Genomic DNA, 17,564 nt, shown 5'->3' with positions numbered 1-17,564 from the left:
TTGCAGAAGTCGGCAGTATTATTTAATAAATTAATTGGGATAATTTGGCCACTTGACAATTTAGCTGGAAAAAACTGAAGAATGGTGGTTGGGTATTACACTGTTGATGGGTCCAGAGGAGAGGTAAGGGAGGTACTTTCTGGTGATCTTAAAATAATACAACACAGACAGCTACCTATTCTGCCTTCATGTGAGTCTGGCCTGGACTGTGGGCTGTTCAGTGTGCTATTTTATTGTTGACAGTGCTCCTAGTGGGCTGCTCGGCCTAAGGTGTCCTGAGATGGGGTAGAAAACCTCCACTCAAAGCCCCATTCCCCTTCACCTCCCCTTCTCAGAGATCAGGGGCTGCAAGAGTGTGGGTATGAGACGGAATGGTTTGTGCCAGGGGCCATGTTGCTACGTTGCTCCTCTCTGTTCTTGGTGATCTCCTTTTGCTAGATCTGACCAGCCGTGGGGCCACAAGGATGCCAAGTCCAAACCTTCCTTTTTTTTTTTAAGATTTTATTTATTTATTTACAGTGTGAGCAGGGGCAGGGGAGGGCAGAGGGAGAGAGAATCTCAAGCTGAGGGCAGAGCCCTGAGCCCCCATGTGGGGCTCAGTCTCACAACCCTGAGATGCTGACCTGAGCTGGAATGAAGAGTCAGGTGCTTAACCAGCTGAGCCACCCAGACGCCCCTCAAACTTCCTTTTTATAAATCATACCATCAAAATGTCAGACTTCTATAAATGAATATAAATCATTTCCATTGCCTGCCCCTTTATTTCTATATACTGCAGAGCCTATTTCAAAATCCAGATCAAATTACCATCCTTTTTTTTTTACTTGATTAAAAAAATTATATCACTATTATAGGTTTCCCCATGAATCAGATCATTCCTGTGAAACCTTCCGTAAATCGAAATAGCATGAGGTGAAGAAGCAAATACCATTAATTTATATGGAAAAATTTTGAGCATTCCCAGAGCCAAAAAGTAATGTCTTGGGCTTTTCTGATACCTTAGGGCACATCTTGCTAAAGGATGCACAAAATAAATCGAGGTAAAGCTCAGATGCTCACAGACACAGTTCAAAGCTTTGGTAGGTTGATGCTCAGATGGTAAGCGTAGCTCCCAGGGAAGGACCTTGGCCCTGTCCCTCTTGCTGCTGGGGTGTGCCCACGCGCACTGTCTCTAGAAGGGCTTACTGCTGCAAAACAGGCGCTGAATGCGTTTCTGCTTTTCACCTGATTTCATCAAAGTGAAAATCTTCTATGGATTTCTTTCAGTTAGCTCTAACAGGTACAAACATAGGTCTTTCATGAAAGCGAAGTGACACAATGTGAACTATAGAAAAGTGGGGGACACCTCTGTTTCTTTGGTTCGCTACCTCTTACCCTCAGTGATGCGACCAAGTTGTGTCTCCCAGGCAGGCTTGTAATTGGGACCCTTGCTCTGTATAGTTTATATTTTATGATTATGTATATATTCTCAGTCCCTAGCAGACTACTGAGGATATAGTATTGCTTAATAAATCTGCCTATTGTCTATATCAGATGCAGTCCTTTAATAATAGTTGAGAAGAAATGTTTGATCTGTAATAAAAAAACATAGTTTGAAGGTTATATCTCTTCCGTCGCTAAATAATTTAAAATTCCTACTTTGAAAGTTAAGAGATTCTGTCATGGAAGCATTTTTTATTAACTGAAGTTATGTCAGGCTTTGAAAATAAATTTTGCTAAAAAAGCTTTTGATGTGCTTAGTGCTTATTTAAATTGTGCTCAGATTTACCAAATGATCTTCTTGTGATTTAATTGGTAAGTCCCATTGACGCTATAATCAGTGAGAGGAAAATATTGCATCTGTTTTTTAAAGCATATACACTTAAACGTTTATTCCTATTTTAACTAAGAATTGCCTCTGGTGTAGGGACACTGAATGAATTCTTTTGACATATAGGGCTACTTTAATTGTGTATTTATCATTGCTGGACTGCGGAACTCAGATAACTAGGTTTAAATTGAGTTGCAGGTGGAATGAAGGGCATTTGTTTTTTTGTGTCTCTGGGCCTTAAAATTCTGCCTGTAGCTGGTTGAATCATATCTCACTAGTTTTCCTCTGCCTAATCATTGTTGGGGAATACTGATAATTTGCACAGAGCATCTTCTCGTGTATAGCCAGTGTATGATGTCCATTAGCCATAAAGAAAGGCAGCCAAGTTCCTGAGCGTCGGGAGGGAGGGGTCACGGGCATTTTTAACTATTCCGCTCTAATTGGTGCATCATATAACAGTCCCAACAGTGAGTCATCCTGATTCAAAATCTGTTAAGATTGGAGTAAAGCCAGCCTTATTTGAGCATTTTTGAAACGACATTTTGGCGAGCCCAAAATGAAAGCTTTTCATAGCATGCTTCTTGATGAGTAATAATGAGTCTCAAGCAGTGTTTGAAGGGAGGTGTTTGTTATGGAGATTTTGACAACAAATCCCCCGCTGAGACTCTGGAAGCCAGCTAGCCCAGCAGCTTCATTGCACAAACTGTGGAGCCCCTGGGCCTTGGCTCTTTCTCCTGGAAAATTGGCTTGGGGTGTCCCGACTTTTCTGTGGCTGCGAGTCAATGAAGTATTGTCCCATGAGTCATTAGCTCCAAACTGGAAAAAAAAATGTTAATGTTGGTTTTTTAAATGGAAAATAGGAATGAAACCATTTGCTCCTGACCATAGGGAAGTAATCTGTTTAAATAGGAGCAGTAGTGTGGGACCCTGCGTAACATGCATGCACGTACGGTTAGATAGATAGGTACATACGTAGGTCTTTGTTTTCCCGTCATATCAGCTGACGTTCGGGCATCAGCCCAAGAAGGAGATAAACACTTTCTCCTCCATGACATTTTGCTGTTATTAAGAAAACCCAGAGCATGTAACTCCTTTTGTGTTTTCTCCTCATCTCACTTGCTAATAGACTTTCCTTTTATCAGCAACTGTGGTGGAGGGCCCATTGGTGACAGCCAGATTGTGATTTTGCTACTCACTTCCCTTCAGTGATCCAAGTAGTAATTACAAGCCATTTGATCCAGAAGCATCTGCTGTGAGAACATGCGGGGTTTCAATTTTCTCTCCTTGAGGCACACTGAGCATGAGTGACTTGACATGTGCTTTCATGACCATTAATGGAATAGTAATAATCAATGCTTCTGTAGAAGTTGCCCACGAGGAGGGCACGCCTGAGCCAGGCTGCAGTGCCAGTCACAGCCGACCACACGGTGACCCCAGCACCCGTAGCTCCTCAGGATTTTGAGACAAAGGATGGCTCTCCTGCAGTTCTTTACAGTGGCCATTGTTGAATTTCGGGGGTCAAGGCAGCTATGGTAGAATTCTGCAATCCAGACAACTTCAAAAAAGTTCTTTTGACATTGTTATGGCCCTTTACAGGAAAATGCCTTCAAATGCCATTCCTCACACCCATCTCCTGACCTCCCCATGGAACTGGGCCGTTTTAGGCCCCTTTAAAGGTGTGGAAACTGAAGCCCAGAGACATTAGATAACCAGCCCTGGCAAGGCTGGGATTTGACCAGATGGCCTGTTATATTTTTGCTGTCTATTACTTGCATTTTCTCCAGGAACTGGGAACCTTGAGAAGACTAATTGGAAACTAGCTTTTTTTTTTTTAATTTTTAAAAAGATTTTATTTATTTGACAGCACGCACAGGAGCAGGGGGAGGGGCAGAGGGAGTGGGAAAGGCAGGCTCCCCGCTGAGCAGATTCCCCCCCCCAACTCAATCAATCCCAGGACCCTGAGATCATGACCTGAGCCGACACTTAGCTGACTGAGCCACCCAGGCGCCCCTGGAAACTAGTTTTTAGTGGGTGGGAGAGGGGGGCTTGGGGAGAGGTGGAGTGGAAGGTAGGTTGGGTGTTAACAGCCTTGGCCGAGTAGCTCGCCCCTGGCTTCTGGGTGAGTGGTAAAAAGATGAAGGAAGCACCCCAGAAAAGGGTAGGCTGGGAAGAGAGCTTTCCAGATGGCTTAGTTTGTTTGCTTATTTTCAAGATTCTTTTTTTCTCTTAAGAAAAAAAAATGGCTTTTATCTGGCTTATTTTTTTTTTTAAAGATTTTATTTATTTATTTGAGAGAGAGAGAATGAGAGATAGAGAGCACGAGAGGGAAGAGGGTCAGAGGGAGGAGCAGACTCCCCGCCGAGCAGGGAGCCCGACGCGGGACTCGATCCCGGGACTCCGGGATCATGACCTGAGCCGAAGGCAGTCGCTCAACCAACTGAGCCACCCAGGCGCCCTTATCTGGCTTATTGAGAATAAAGCCACGTGTGTATGTTCTCTGCATGGACAGCATTGATCCTTGAGGCAATCAGTCTAGCTTTCGCTCCAAGTGGGCAAAGCTTATAACCACCTAGGACATCTGTAAACATGTAGTCTTTTCTTTTTTCTTGTTCTAATTAATTAGTCAACTCCATATTCCTGATGTTTCCTTGGAATAACCAGATTTTCCCTTTCTTTAATTGGGTACGTTTGAGATTGTGTGTTACGCACAGGAAAAACCTTACATGTAAATTTTCATTGCAGGATCTCTTGAGAGGCTATGAATCTTATTCCACAGCCTTGGCTTTACTAGGCACCTTCTCTTCCATCGTTTCCTTGATCTTAGGTCAACAGTGTAGGCTCAGGAAATGATTCCACAGAATAGCTGTAGGCACAAAGCCTTGTTTAATTGAGTAGAATATGAATATTCTGTCCTTTGGCACTTATCTACATCCTTTTCTCGTCTAGGACTTCTTCCCCTTCAATAATCTATTGATTTCTCTTCTTAAAATTTAGGGAAGATTAAGAACTTGACATTGTATGGATGGGGCAGCTTTTACCTTTCAAGCCTGTGTATGATTGTGGATTTTTGGTTGCATCCAGTTCAGCGCCCCTGTGCTGGATATGTTCTGGGTGCAGAATGCACTGTGTCAAGGTCTGAAGAAGCCAGAGCCAGAAAGACAGGGCTTCTGCTGTCATTTGTTTTAACACCGGGGGTGGGGGGGGGGGGGTGGGAGCACCTAAAAATGACTGTCCAGTGAGCTGGGCTTTGCTAAGTGCTGCATCAGGGTTCGAAGACAATAGACACATTTAATTGAGTGGAATTGGGGTAGGAGGGAAGGGAGCAAGAAAGACTTCATTAGAGAGGGAGTGGGTAGCATTGGAAATAAGGTTGAAGGATGTATATGGTTTCATTCAACATTGGACCTGTGAGGGGAGGTAAAGCAGGCAAGGGAAATTGAAAGGAAAGGAGAGCGCTGCTGCTTTGTGGGGAATGTCAGGTGAGCTGTTTTGTTCCACTAGAACCTAGTGTGTGCTGTAGAAGAACAGAAAAGATTCGAGAAAGTTAAGTTGTATCCATTTTGTGGGGAAGTAACTGGCAGGTTGATACTTCTATATAGCGCAGTGGTGGTAAGCATACGCTGAACCGAGCAGAGGCCGAAGCCAGGTTTTTAGGGTTCAGATCCCCATAGTACCATCATCACAGCTCACTGTGTGCGCTTGGGCAAGTTTCTAGAATTTTCTGAGCCTCGTTTTTCTCCCTTGTTACCTAGAGGGTCAGGGCAATGTGTAAAGGGTTGTTAGTAGTCAGTGAACTAACAGCATGTGAAAAGCTTATTCCATCCAGGGGCACATGACTGCCTGGCTGGCTCGCTCAGGAGAGCATGCAGGTCTTCATCGCAGGGTGGCGAGTTCAAGCCCCAGGTTGGGTGTGGAGCCTACTTGGAAAGAAGAAAAAAAAAAAAAAAAGAAAGAAAAAGCTATTCCATCTGGCCCCATGTAAGACCAGTCTCTCTTTGCTGGAGAATAAAGGATGGGAACAGGAGAAAAGGGAAGGATAGTTGTGAGCTTGTATTTCTTCCATTCCTCTCCCACCTGTCCGGCTTCAGTTTTTCCTGTTCTGCTCTGCAAAGTACAAGATTCAATTCCTTTGTGGGAGTAATCCACTGTCTGACTTGGCCCGGCTTCCTGTGTGGTTTCTTACTCCGCAGTGACCTCTGCTGGGGTTTTAGTTTGATTCTGAGCAAGCCTGGTTTGAGAGCTGGGGTCTATTATACCTTTAAGGCAGTACCTGCTTGTTTACTAATGCACCTGGTTGAAACCACTCCCCAGAGGAAAAGTGCCTGGAGGTTGAATCAGAGAAGGAATGATCTGAATGAGATAGGATCCTTCAGGAGAAAGTGGGTCCATGCTGGCTCCCTGCTCCTTGGCTCCAGGCGTCTATTACTCTCTTTTTTCTTTTGGTTTGGCACATGAGGTTGATATTCATTCTGGGCTATGATCATTTTCCAGGAAAATGTACAGAAAGTGACAGATCCATGGCAGGTCCAGAAACATCCCTTTAAAGACGAATACCAAATTTTTAAAAAGACAACACAAAAATTGATTCTTTTCTTGCTTTTCCTGAGCCTGTTCTTTTGAAATCTTCAATATATCCTTTTTTTTTTTTTTTAAGATTTTATTTATTTGAGAGAGACAGTGAGAGAGAGCATGAACAGGGGGGAGAGGGAGAAGCATGCTCCCCTCTGAACAGGGAACACAACCTGGGTCTCCATCCCAGGACCCCGGGATCATGACGTGAGCCCAAGGCAGATGCTTAACCGACTGAGCCACCCAGGTGCCCCTCTATTTTAGTTTTTTAATCCAGCATAGGAGGATTTTTTTTTTGCTTTGTGGGTTTTGTAATGCATGGAATTCAGAGTAAAATCCATTGATGATAACTTTATGATAAGTAGGTTATAATTATGTGATAATATTGAAAGTAACATTTTCTAGTGTGTAAAGTATTTTCACATCCGTAATTTTTTGTTTGCAAAATCTGTATTAACTAATAAACTTAAGTAATTATATTACTAATATCCCCTTTTACAGAAGAGGAGACAGAGCTCATCAAGGTGAATGTCCTGTTCTGCTGATTAAATGGTAGAATGTGTAACTTGAATATCAGGTTTTTTGATTTCAAATCCCCGGGTCTTGTCTTTACCACCAGCGAAGACCAATGCAAGAATATAACCAGAGGACAACATTTTTTTTTTTTTTAAGAGATTTACTTATTTGAGAGGGAGAGAGAGATCATGAGCAGGGGAGAAGGGCAGAGGGAGAAGCAGACTCCCCACTGAGCAGGGAGCCCGACTCTGGTCCCGACCCCAGGACCCTAGGATCATGACCTGAGCTGAAGGAGACGCTTAACTGACCGAGCCACCCAGGCGCCCAGCACATTTCTGAGTTGTTTAATACATGTTAACTATTTTTGTTTACAAATCACAGAAGTTTATGTTAACATGAGATCATTGAATTACCATGCTAATGGGGTCCAGGGAATTAAACATCTTTGGGAAAAGCTTCCTTCTAAAGCTGGTATATTTGGGGATGATTTCTAAGAGTGTCTAGATGTGAAATAGCTGACGGAAAGAGAAAAAAAATGTTCCCAGGATTAGGGACTGATTTTAAGAAGCAAGTAGAAATATGAGAGAAGAGAAGCCTGCTCAGATGAAGTGCAGTTCGGGTTAGGATGCGGGCAGGCATCAGTGGCCATAAATGAGACCGTATTAAAATTCGCGGGGATCAGGAATGCAGATTACACAGGGTGCTTGTCAACCAGCAGTTCTAGAGCAGTGAGAGTGGATACCAAGCACTGTTGCATCCACTGTGTCATGTTCAGACTTGGGCTAAGTGGCAAATGGCATGTGGCTAGAACACTGGACGAGGAGTTCATTGCCTTCTGGTCAGCCTCCCTAGGCTTCAGTTTCGTGTGGGTTAAATGAACGAGGAGACACTGGGCTTGTCTGCCCCAGAGGGTTGTGAGGAGCCAGACACAAGGAATGTGGAAGGGCTTACTATAAAATATGCCATGAATCAAGGGGACATTTTTTTCATAGTGTCCATGCTTTGTGTCTCAAATCTATCTATTTTTTTGTGGTATCTGAAAACAGGTGGATGAACTTCTGCATATATACAGCTCAACAGCCGATGGTGTTCCCCGAGACAACACGTGGGAAGTCCAGACCTACGTTCATTTTCAGGATAATCAAGGGGTTACTGTAATGATCAAGCCAGAACATAGAGTAGAAGATATTTTGACTCTGGCATGCAAGGTAATGGATTTTGCTGTGGAAATATGTCTCAGTAGAAAGAATCATTAATGTTGCCTCCCTATGCCTTTTAAATCTGTGTGGTATTTAGGACCTCACTTTCTATACTAGGGAAAAGATTAACATCTATTAACCAACATGTTTATTAATGGACATATTTATTACTTTAATTAGCATTCTCTTCCTCCATCTTTTAGAAGAGTGAGTTGTTAGGTTATGGCCCCTTGCCTTCATGAAGAACCTGAGCCGTTTTACTGAAATTCCTAATGTGCCTTTATATCTAGAATAAACATGAAGACTGTTGTTATTGAAGTTCCTCAGGGACAGTGCTCCGTAAGAAAGTGGCATAAACTTCGAAGTAGTTTGGTTTACTCCTAAGCAGTTTTATCGAGTTTCTCTAGATTAAACGAGTGACTTGATACTATTCACGGTTGCTTCATGGAGATTGTTATGAGATGGTGTTTTACTCATTATTCAAACTGGGTTTTGTTTCTGAAAAGAATGCTCACGCTAAGTCTTAAAGAGAGCCTGCTGAGGTAATAGACTGAACATCAGAGCAGAGGTTTTTAATCCACCAGGTGGCGCAGTAGAGCTGAACTCTTAAGTTTCAGAGAACATGCCATCAAATAACCTGGCATGGTGAGAAAAGGCATGTGGACTTTGGTAACTCTTTACCATGTACACTTAACAGATGGGAATAATCATTAATTTTATCTTTTAATAGTCTTGCTTTGACTTAAGGCTTAGGACACCAGACATTTATATATGTAGCTTTACATTCTTATCAGTTTAATGTCCTCTTACTCTGTTATGTAAGGTTTTTATTCAGACAACCCACAGTATTGTTTTCTACCAACAGCACGAGTTACGAAGTGCATAGGTCTGTAAGTGATAGAGAATGCCAGAAGTCGGAGTGGGTCAGTTAGACCCAGTTATAGCATAGGCCTGAGATAATTTGTGAGTGAGTGAATGAGCACGTGTATAAGCATTTTCCTTTTGAAAAACCATTTTTGGGGTAGGAAATTCCTAATTCTGAGGTCTGTACAATATGAGATTTTTCACATTTCACACAATGTCTCTACTTCAGTAATGAGAAACAACTTAGGTAAAACCAGTGTGCAAAATGTTAGTACCTGCTGAGATGGTAAGATCTATCAGATAATATACTACTCTAAGTTCTTAAAAATACACCTCTTGCTTTTTAGTGATAAGCGGTGTCATTTAGAGAAAACCTTCTTAAAAGTAATTATTTGTCCCGTCTTTCTTTTTTTGCACATTTAAATTTCAGCTCTTACGTATGGGTTTAAACTCCACACATTATATACGGTATTTCCTTCAGAAATGTCCACTTTGATTTTTAATGGACAACGATGAATTTAGAAAGAACATTTAAAATCTTGATTGGCTGTCTTTTTTCTTTACAGATGAGGCAGCTGGAACCCAGCCACTATGGCCTACAGCTCCGAAAATTAGTAGATGAAAACATCGAGTACTGTGTCCCTGCACCATATGAATACATGCAAGAACAGGCAAGTGATTTGAACCACATCTAAGGCCTCTTGATTTTTTTTCTTTCAATTTTTTATTGTTATGTTAATCACCATACATTACATCATTAGTTTTGGATGTAGTGTTCCATGATTCATTATTTGCGTATAACACCCAGTGCTCCACGCAGAACGTGCCCTCTTTAATACCCATCACCAGGCTAACCCATCCCCCCACGCTCCTCCCCTCTAGAACCCTCAGTTTGTTTCTCAGAGTCCATCGTCTCTCCTGGTTTGTCTCCCCCTCCGATTTCCCCCCCTTTATTCTTCTCCTCCTGCTATCTTCTTGTTCTTTTTTTTTTCTTAACATATATTGCATTATTTGTTTCAGAGGTACAGATCTGTGATTCAACAGTCTTGCACAATTCACAGCGCTCACCGTAGCACATACGCTCCCCAATGTCCATCACCCAGCCACCCCATCCCTCCCACCCCCCACCACTCCAGCAACCCTCAGTTTGTTTCCTGAGATTAAGAATTCCTCATATCAGTGAGGTCATTTGATACATGTCTTTGTCTGATTGACTTATTTCACTCAGCATAACACCCTCCAGTTCCATCCACGTCGTTGCAAATGGCAAGATCTCATTCCTTTTGATGGCTGCATAATATCCCATGGTGTATATATACCACTTCTTCTTTATCCATTCATCTGTCGATGGATGTCTTGGCTCTTTCCACAGTTTGGCTACTGTGGGCATTGCTGCTATAAACATCGGGGTGCACGTACACCTTCGGATCCCTACATTTGTACCTTTGGGGTAAATACCTAGTAGTGCAATTGCTGGATCGTATGGTAGCTCTATTTTCAACTGTTTGAGGAACCTCCATACTGTGTTCCAGAGGGGTTGCACCAGCTTGCATTCCCACCAACAGTGTAGGAGGGTTCCCCTTTCTCCGCATCCTCGCCAACATCTGTCATTTCCTGACTTGTTAATTTTAGCCATTCTGACTGGTGTGAGGTGGTATCTCATTGAGGTTTTGATTTGGATTTCCCTGATGTAAGGCCTCTTGATTTTAAAAGTCAGTTATTTGTGGGCGTGCCTGGGTGACTCAGTCGGTTAAGTGTCCGACTCTTGATCTTGGCTCGGGTCTTGATCTCAGGGTTGTGAGTTCAAGTCCCGAGTTGGGCTCCATGCTGGGTGTGGTGCCTACTTAAAAAAAAAAGTATGTAATTTGTAGGAGAGGGGTGGAATTCTGTTTTAATTTGGCGTCTAGTTTGGAAATCATGAAAACAAGTTTCCAAAGGGGCGCCTGGGTGGTTCAGTCGGTTGAGCGTTTGACTCTTGGTTTTGGCTCAGGTCAGGATCTCCGAGTCCTGGGACTGAGTCCTGCGTCAGGCTCAGTGCTCAGTGGGGAGTCTGCTTCTCCTTCTCCATCTGCTCTTCCCCCAACTTGTGCACATGCTGTCTCTCAAATAAATAAAATCTTTAAAAAAATTTTCTAAGATACTATGACATTAAATTTTTTGATTTTGTTGTTTTTCCTTTTGTAGGTTTATGATGAAATAGAAATCTTCCCGCTAAGTGTTTATGATGTGCAGCTCACGAAGACCGGCAGTGTGTCTGACTTTGGTAAGCACAGTAACCCAGTCGGAGGGACGCCTGGGTGGCTCAGTCGAGTAAGCGTCTATCTTTGGCTCAGGTCATGATCCCCGGGGTCCTGGGATCGAGCCCCGTGTTGGGCTCCCTGCTCAGCGGGGAGCCTGCTCCTCCCTCTCCAGCTCCTCTTGCTGTGCTCTCTCTCTCTGTCAAATAAATAAATAAAATCTTAAAAAAAAAAAAAAAGGAACCCAGTTAGAGAGCCATGTTGTCCATCCACGTCTAGTTTGCTCCAGTATCTTTGGACCTCATTTTTTTTTTCTTCATGTTTACATTTTCAGTGTCAACTATGATAGCAGTTTCTGAAATTCCTCTCATTTCCTTCATTTCTATTTATTTGTATTAGGCTCAAAAGATGCTTATTAATAGGGGAAAATGCCAAAGTAATGAAAAGGAATAAGTATAAAAATTGATGAGTTTGAAAGGATGGTGATAAGAGTAACACAATGAGTTCACTGGGTGCTGTTCTGAGCCGAGTAACTCCGGATTCTCCTCCGTGTCTTTGCTCTCAGCTTTTCACCTGCCAGAAATGGTGCACTGCCTTCCCTCCCCTGTTCCCTCCTCTCTGTGGAAATACACCGTGGCCTCCAGGAACTAACTAAAGGTCTAACCTTCTTAAAGAAGCCTTATATGACTGCTTTACCTTTAGTTTAAAAAATGAACGGTCAGCATTATCCACGTCACTTTGTAATATCTGATTTTTGCATTTCCATTTGTTTGTCTTTAAACTTGGCTTTAAGCTCCTCATGGACTGTACTCATGTCTTAAAGTTCATTTCAGCATTTTATTCTGTCTTTTACCATGGGAACTCAATAATTAGATAATGATCATCAATACATATCTCCATAAAAGACTATTTCTTGTTGAATACGTCGATGTAATTTTTTTCCTTAAAAATGAATCCAGCTGATCAAATTGCAGTCATTGTAATATGTTAGTTTTCTTGGGATTTGTTCTTTGTGTCTTTTTAAAAAAATTTATATAATCGACATGTTCTTTGTTTTTAATTTACATAGTCTATTTTGACCCAATGTTAGGTTGGTTTTTCCCTCTGAAGCCTTCTTAGCATTTTGTCTGTATTCTATTGACCTTCACTCTACTTTCCTTGGTGGGTGTTTGTGAATCTTCTTTGTATTTGAATGACTGAAGGACTGAATGAAGACACTTGCAAAGATGCTTTGTGGTGATCACAGTCCGCCAGGCTCTGCCCGAGGCACAGAGGAAAAGGGTGGGGGGACACATCATTCTTCTTATTGTCAAGGAACTCCCAGTATTATGGAACCAAGACATGGAAACAGGTGCTCCCAACTGTGGAATCAGAGAGAAGAGCACACCCAGGTGAGGGAGATGCATTTAGAGGCAGGGCTGTCTCACCTGGGTTTTGCACAGAGTCACATTTAGGGCAGGTACGGTATCCATCCAAGTGGTTTTCCACCTACTTAAAATGCTAACTCCATACAGAGTTGTTTCTTAACAAATTATTTTGTATTGAACTTAATTTAATTTATTTCAATAAGAGTATTTTTTTTGGTTTCAACTTCTAAAAAAATTAAAAAAAATTTAAATCGTAAAACGCCTGTAACAAAGGTTGCCATCATAACCATTAAGAATGGTTAAAAATGACAGCTCACTGACGTTAAATACATTCCCATTGCTGTGCAGCCAGTGACAGTGTCCATGTTCAGAACTATTTTCATGTTGCAGAACTGGAACTCTGTATCTTTTAAAACCGTCACTCCCCATTCCTCCTTCCCATCCCTTGCCTACCACCATTCTGCTTTCTGTCTCTGGATTTGACTGCTCTCAGTATCTCACATAAGGGGAACCATACAGAATTTGTTCTTTTGTGACTGGCTTATTTCACATAGCATAACGTCCTCAAGGTTTGTCCGTGTGATAGCATGTATTGGAATTTCTTTCCTTTTTATGAGGGCGTAATTCCATTGCATGTACAGTGCAGTATTGCATTGTATTTATCCATTCATCTATCAAAAGATGATAGCGGACTCCTGGGGGGCTCCGTTGGTTAAGGGTCTGCCTTTGGCTCAGGTCATGATCAGGGTCTTGGGATCGATCCCAGCATCGGGCTCCCTGCTTGGCGGGGAGCCTGCTTCTCCCTCTCCCTCTCCCCCTGCTTGTGTTCCCTCTCTCGCGGTATCTCTCTCTGTCAAATAAATAAATCTTAAAAAAAAAAAAAAAAGGATGATCAGGTTGCTTCCACCTTTGGCTGTTGTAAATAATGCTGCTCTAAACGTGGGTGTAGCGTCTCCGCTTTTGAAAAAGGTTGTGCACTCATATTGAACCCTTAGATCTGACATGTTCCTGATTTTCTGCCTCTGCCAGATAGCTGTGCTTTCTCAATACCCGTAACTTGACTTCCTTGACGCTGCACACTTACGAGAAAAGATGTTCAAGGGAATACTGCTGATTAAGTTGGAGAAATTAATTAGTGTGCTGAATTTAGACTTGTTTTTTTCTTTTATTGTCACTCGTAGGGTTTGCAGTGACAGTGCAGGTGGACGAGCATCAGCATCTCAGCCGAATATTTATAAGTGATGTTCTCCCTGACGGCTTGGCATATGGAGAAGGTCCGTGTGGCACAGAGTGTCTCTGTTCTCTCTTAATTCAAAACTATGGAATGCAGTCTGCCTAGTGAAATGTTCTTGTTAACAGTTTTGTCAGAAAATGGTTTCTCCTAGAACTAAAAAAAAAAAGGCAAACTTAATAGTTTAATTGAAAATGCATACGTGTATATATATATATATATATATATACACGTATATATATATATATATATACGTATATATGGAGAGAGTATTTGGGGGGTTTTTTTGAAAGAGAGTATGTCCGCACACAGACACAGTACAGTGCATGTGTACAGAGAGATGGAGAAAGGAAACGGGGTGCCGGATAGACACAGATAAATGTTACTTTCCACGGCATTTAACATCAGGTAAATAGAGGAACAATGAATTTGAATGATGGTCAAATGGTTTCCCCCCCCTTTTTTTTTAAGATTTGTTTACTTTAGAGAGAGTGTGCAGGATCGGGGGTGGGGCAGAGGGAAAGAATCTGCAGCAGAGTCCCCCAGGGCGATGAGGGGCTCCTGCTCAAGACCCTGACTGAGATCATGACCTGAGCCGAAAGCAAGAGTCGGACACTCAACTGGTTGAGCCATCCACGCGCTCTTGGTTTTCTTTTTCAACCTGTTCCTTCTGGGGGCACCTGGCTGGCTCAGTCCGTTGAGCACACTATTCTTGATCTCCAGGTCGCAAGTTTAAGCCCCACGTTGGGCAAAAAGCTTACTAAAAAAAAAAAAAAAAAAAAAACAACAAAAAAACCAAAAACCAAAACCCCAAGCTGTTCCTTTTAATCCCAGTCTTGAGAGAGCTGAAATGCGTTAACAGCGGCGTCCGGATGCTGTCCATTTTGGGCTTTGCTTTGAAGACAGCAGCAGGATGGTCCCTGACAATACATGCTTTGAGTGTGTGGCTGTCCTTCACCTTCATGTTAAAATACTTCTCTTAGTAATTTCTCTTCTCTTCCTTTTGTTTTCTCTTCCTTGTTCTCAGGGTTGAGAAAGGGCAATGAAATCGTGACCTTAAATGGGGAAGCTGTGTCTGATCTTGACCTGAAGCAGATGGAGGCCTTGTTTTCTGAGCAGAGCGTTGGGCTCACTCTGATTGCCCGGCCGCCAGACACAAAAGGCACCTTGTGTTCATCCTGGTCAGACAGTGACCTGTTCTCAAGGGACCAGAAGAGTCTGCTGCCCCCTCCGAACCAGTCCCAGCTTCTGGAGGAGTTCCTGGATAACTTTAAAAAGAATACAACCAATGGTAAGGCTCCTTCTTCACTGCCGGTATCAACAGCTGATAATTTTAGGCTGTATATTTTGCTTGCAAACTTAGATTATTTAGGGCTGTTCAAAGAATGTTTTCTCATTTATTAGCAGAAGAACACAGATGCCAACCCAGTAGATTTAATCAAAATTTCATGCACTGTGGAAATTAAAACACTTTCATGAAAATAGAAAATAAATTTCTGCACAAAAGAATATCCTTTAAAATAGCAGAATCTTTAAAAAAAAAAACCACCCAGGATAATTTTGTATTGTAATTGCTTTGTGATTGAAGGTAGATGAAAGCCAACATAAATGACAGAGTTTGATTTTCTATTCAGTTGAATCTAAGGCAAAAAAACATTTTGCAGCAATCTTTTGGGTTCTTAGAATAGTTGATACAATTTCATTCGTTACCTCTTTTGTAGGTTCCTCAGCCCAGTAGGTAGTAACTCAGTCTCATAATTCTTTACCTCTTTTGTTAAGTGACTGCTTTCTCAATAAACTGCGAACTTTTCATGTAGGTCGTAAATTTTAAAATTTTGGCAAGGCTTAAAAATGAAAAGTTGTATGCCAGCTTATTTTTCTAAAGGTAAAATTTCCACATGAGGAAATAATCTGAAGGTCAATCTGAAGGTCTGGATTTCTGAGTTTATTAATTCATGCATAATTCATATGTTGCAGGCAAGTAAATCAGAGGCTCCAGCTATTACTGAAAACCTGTAGTTTCTCTCCGTATTCCTGGAGGAAGCTGGTCAAGCCCTGACATGAGACAGAGAGCATAGGGTGTTTATGTTAAGTGCGCACAAAGGAATTTTTTTTTTTTTTTTTAGATTTTATTTGTTTGTTTATTTAGGGGGTGGGGCAGAGAGAGAGAGAGAGAGAGGAGAGAGAATCTCAAGCAGGCTTCTGCGCTGAGCGCCTCTGCTTGATGTGAGGCTCAGTCTCACGACCCTGAGATCACGACCTGAGCTGAAACCAAGTGTTGGATGCTCAATGGACTGAGCCACCCAGGTGCCCCCACACAAAGGAACATTTATACTTAATTGCAGTGATAATGGATTTCCAATTGAAATCTCTGCATGATTACTAGAAATGAATGAAAAACACAAAAAGAGGAGTTCGGATAGATTTAATTATACAGCAAGTTTATTAGGTCATTTTTGGAATTAAAAAATCAGATGTATGATTTGTGATTCAATAAGGTGTATAGTGCTTTCTTCTCTTGGGGCTTCACTCCAATTTAAAATGCCATTAAATTGACTATTGGCATATAAAACTGGATATCATAAGCAAAAATCATGATGGAACTAATTAATTACTTGGTTATATTAGGGCCATCACTCAGTGACCCTGGGCTCTGGTACAGGCCTGAGCATTCCACATAATACATGCATGTGTCCATTCGCTGGATTCATTATTCTTGAGGGATACATTCAATGCCCTTTATAGCTCTATGTATTTTATCATAATAAGAAATTACTGCAGAGTCTATAACACTTTGGTACTGCAGGAATGAATTTCTATAGAAAGCAGCAAAAGTGGCAAATTTACCTTTTTTTTTTTTTTAATAGTTAAGGATCAAGCAGGTCAGCTAAGACTATTTACCCCTTTTTGTTTGTTTTGTGTGGAAACAATTCAGAGAGGTCCTGGGTCCGATAGCAATTATATGGGGCACCTGGGTGGCTCAGTCAGTTAAGCGTCTGCCTTCGGCTCAGGTCATGATCCCAGGGTCCTGGGATCGAGCCCCACATCGGACTCCCTGCTCAGCGGGGAGCCTGCTTCTGCCTCTGCCCCTGCTCCCCCCCCACCCCCGTTCATGCTGTGTCTGTTTGTCTCTCTCAAGTAAATTAAATCTTCAAAAAAAAAAAAAAAAAAGCTATTATATTACCCCAGGGAGCCATTCTGATGGTGGAAAGCTCTATAACTTACCTGTGCGGTGCTGATGTCTGTGTATACAGATGGCTTAGCTAGTCAGACCGGCCGGGCTTTTCTATAGCTGGTCGTCCTACAGGTCCCCATAGGGTTCCAGTGCATCCCTCCGCTCGTCCTGCCCTGCCCAATGCTCTGCTGCAGCCAGGACAGGCAGGAGAGCCGTACACCGCCCCCCCCCCCCCCCGCCCCGGCCCCCCTGGTTTCCTGGCGAGGCCATGCATCTGGTGGGGGGGGCTGAATCCCTGTCCCCGGGAGCGCCCCACTACCCTTCTGCCTGCAGTTCTGCCGTCTGGGTCCCTCACTGTTCCACAGTAATGTGCCTGCCTTGAAAATACAACAGCCGTGATGGGCGGCTTCCCCACATGCTTTGCAAATACAGAATTTATTTGTTTGCTTTTTGAAGCGAAAGCTTGTGCAGGAAGAAAACGCCTATGAGGGAACATCTCAGAAGGACGACTCTGTATTTTTAAGGTTGGGGAAAAGAAAAGGGGTGGGGGGCGGAAATTGGAAGCTAGAAGAAAAAGCGCGAGTCCCTCATTTGTG

At 42.5% G+C, this 17,564-nt stretch overlaps 1 protein-coding gene across 2 annotated transcripts in view; it reads left to right on the top strand.

Moving 5' to 3' along the window:
* TIAM2 (TIAM Rac1 associated GEF 2) overlaps positions 1-17,564 on the top strand; it is a 191,229-nt gene that overhangs the window by 111,965 nt on the left and 61,700 nt on the right. The window contains exons 12-16 of one of the 2 annotated variants that reach the window (XM_035728554.1): positions 7,942-8,103; positions 9,525-9,629; positions 11,143-11,221; positions 13,744-13,836; positions 14,821-15,084. In XM_035728554.1, coding sequence (XP_035584447.1) covers positions 7,942-8,103; positions 9,525-9,629; positions 11,143-11,221; positions 13,744-13,836; positions 14,821-15,084 — 703 coding nt within the window. Of the gene's footprint in view, positions 1-7,941; positions 8,104-9,524; positions 9,630-11,142; positions 11,222-13,743; positions 13,837-14,820; positions 15,085-17,564 lie in introns of those variants that run through there. The other variant, XM_027602341.1, reaches the window with a different exon arrangement.

This window comes from Zalophus californianus, chromosome 7 (assembly GCF_009762305.2).
Source record: "Zalophus californianus isolate mZalCal1 chromosome 7, mZalCal1.pri.v2, whole genome shotgun sequence".
NCBI classification, from domain to species: Eukaryota; Metazoa; Chordata; class Mammalia; order Carnivora; family Otariidae; genus Zalophus; species Zalophus californianus.
This window is presented reverse-complemented; position numbering and strand designations above follow the sequence as displayed.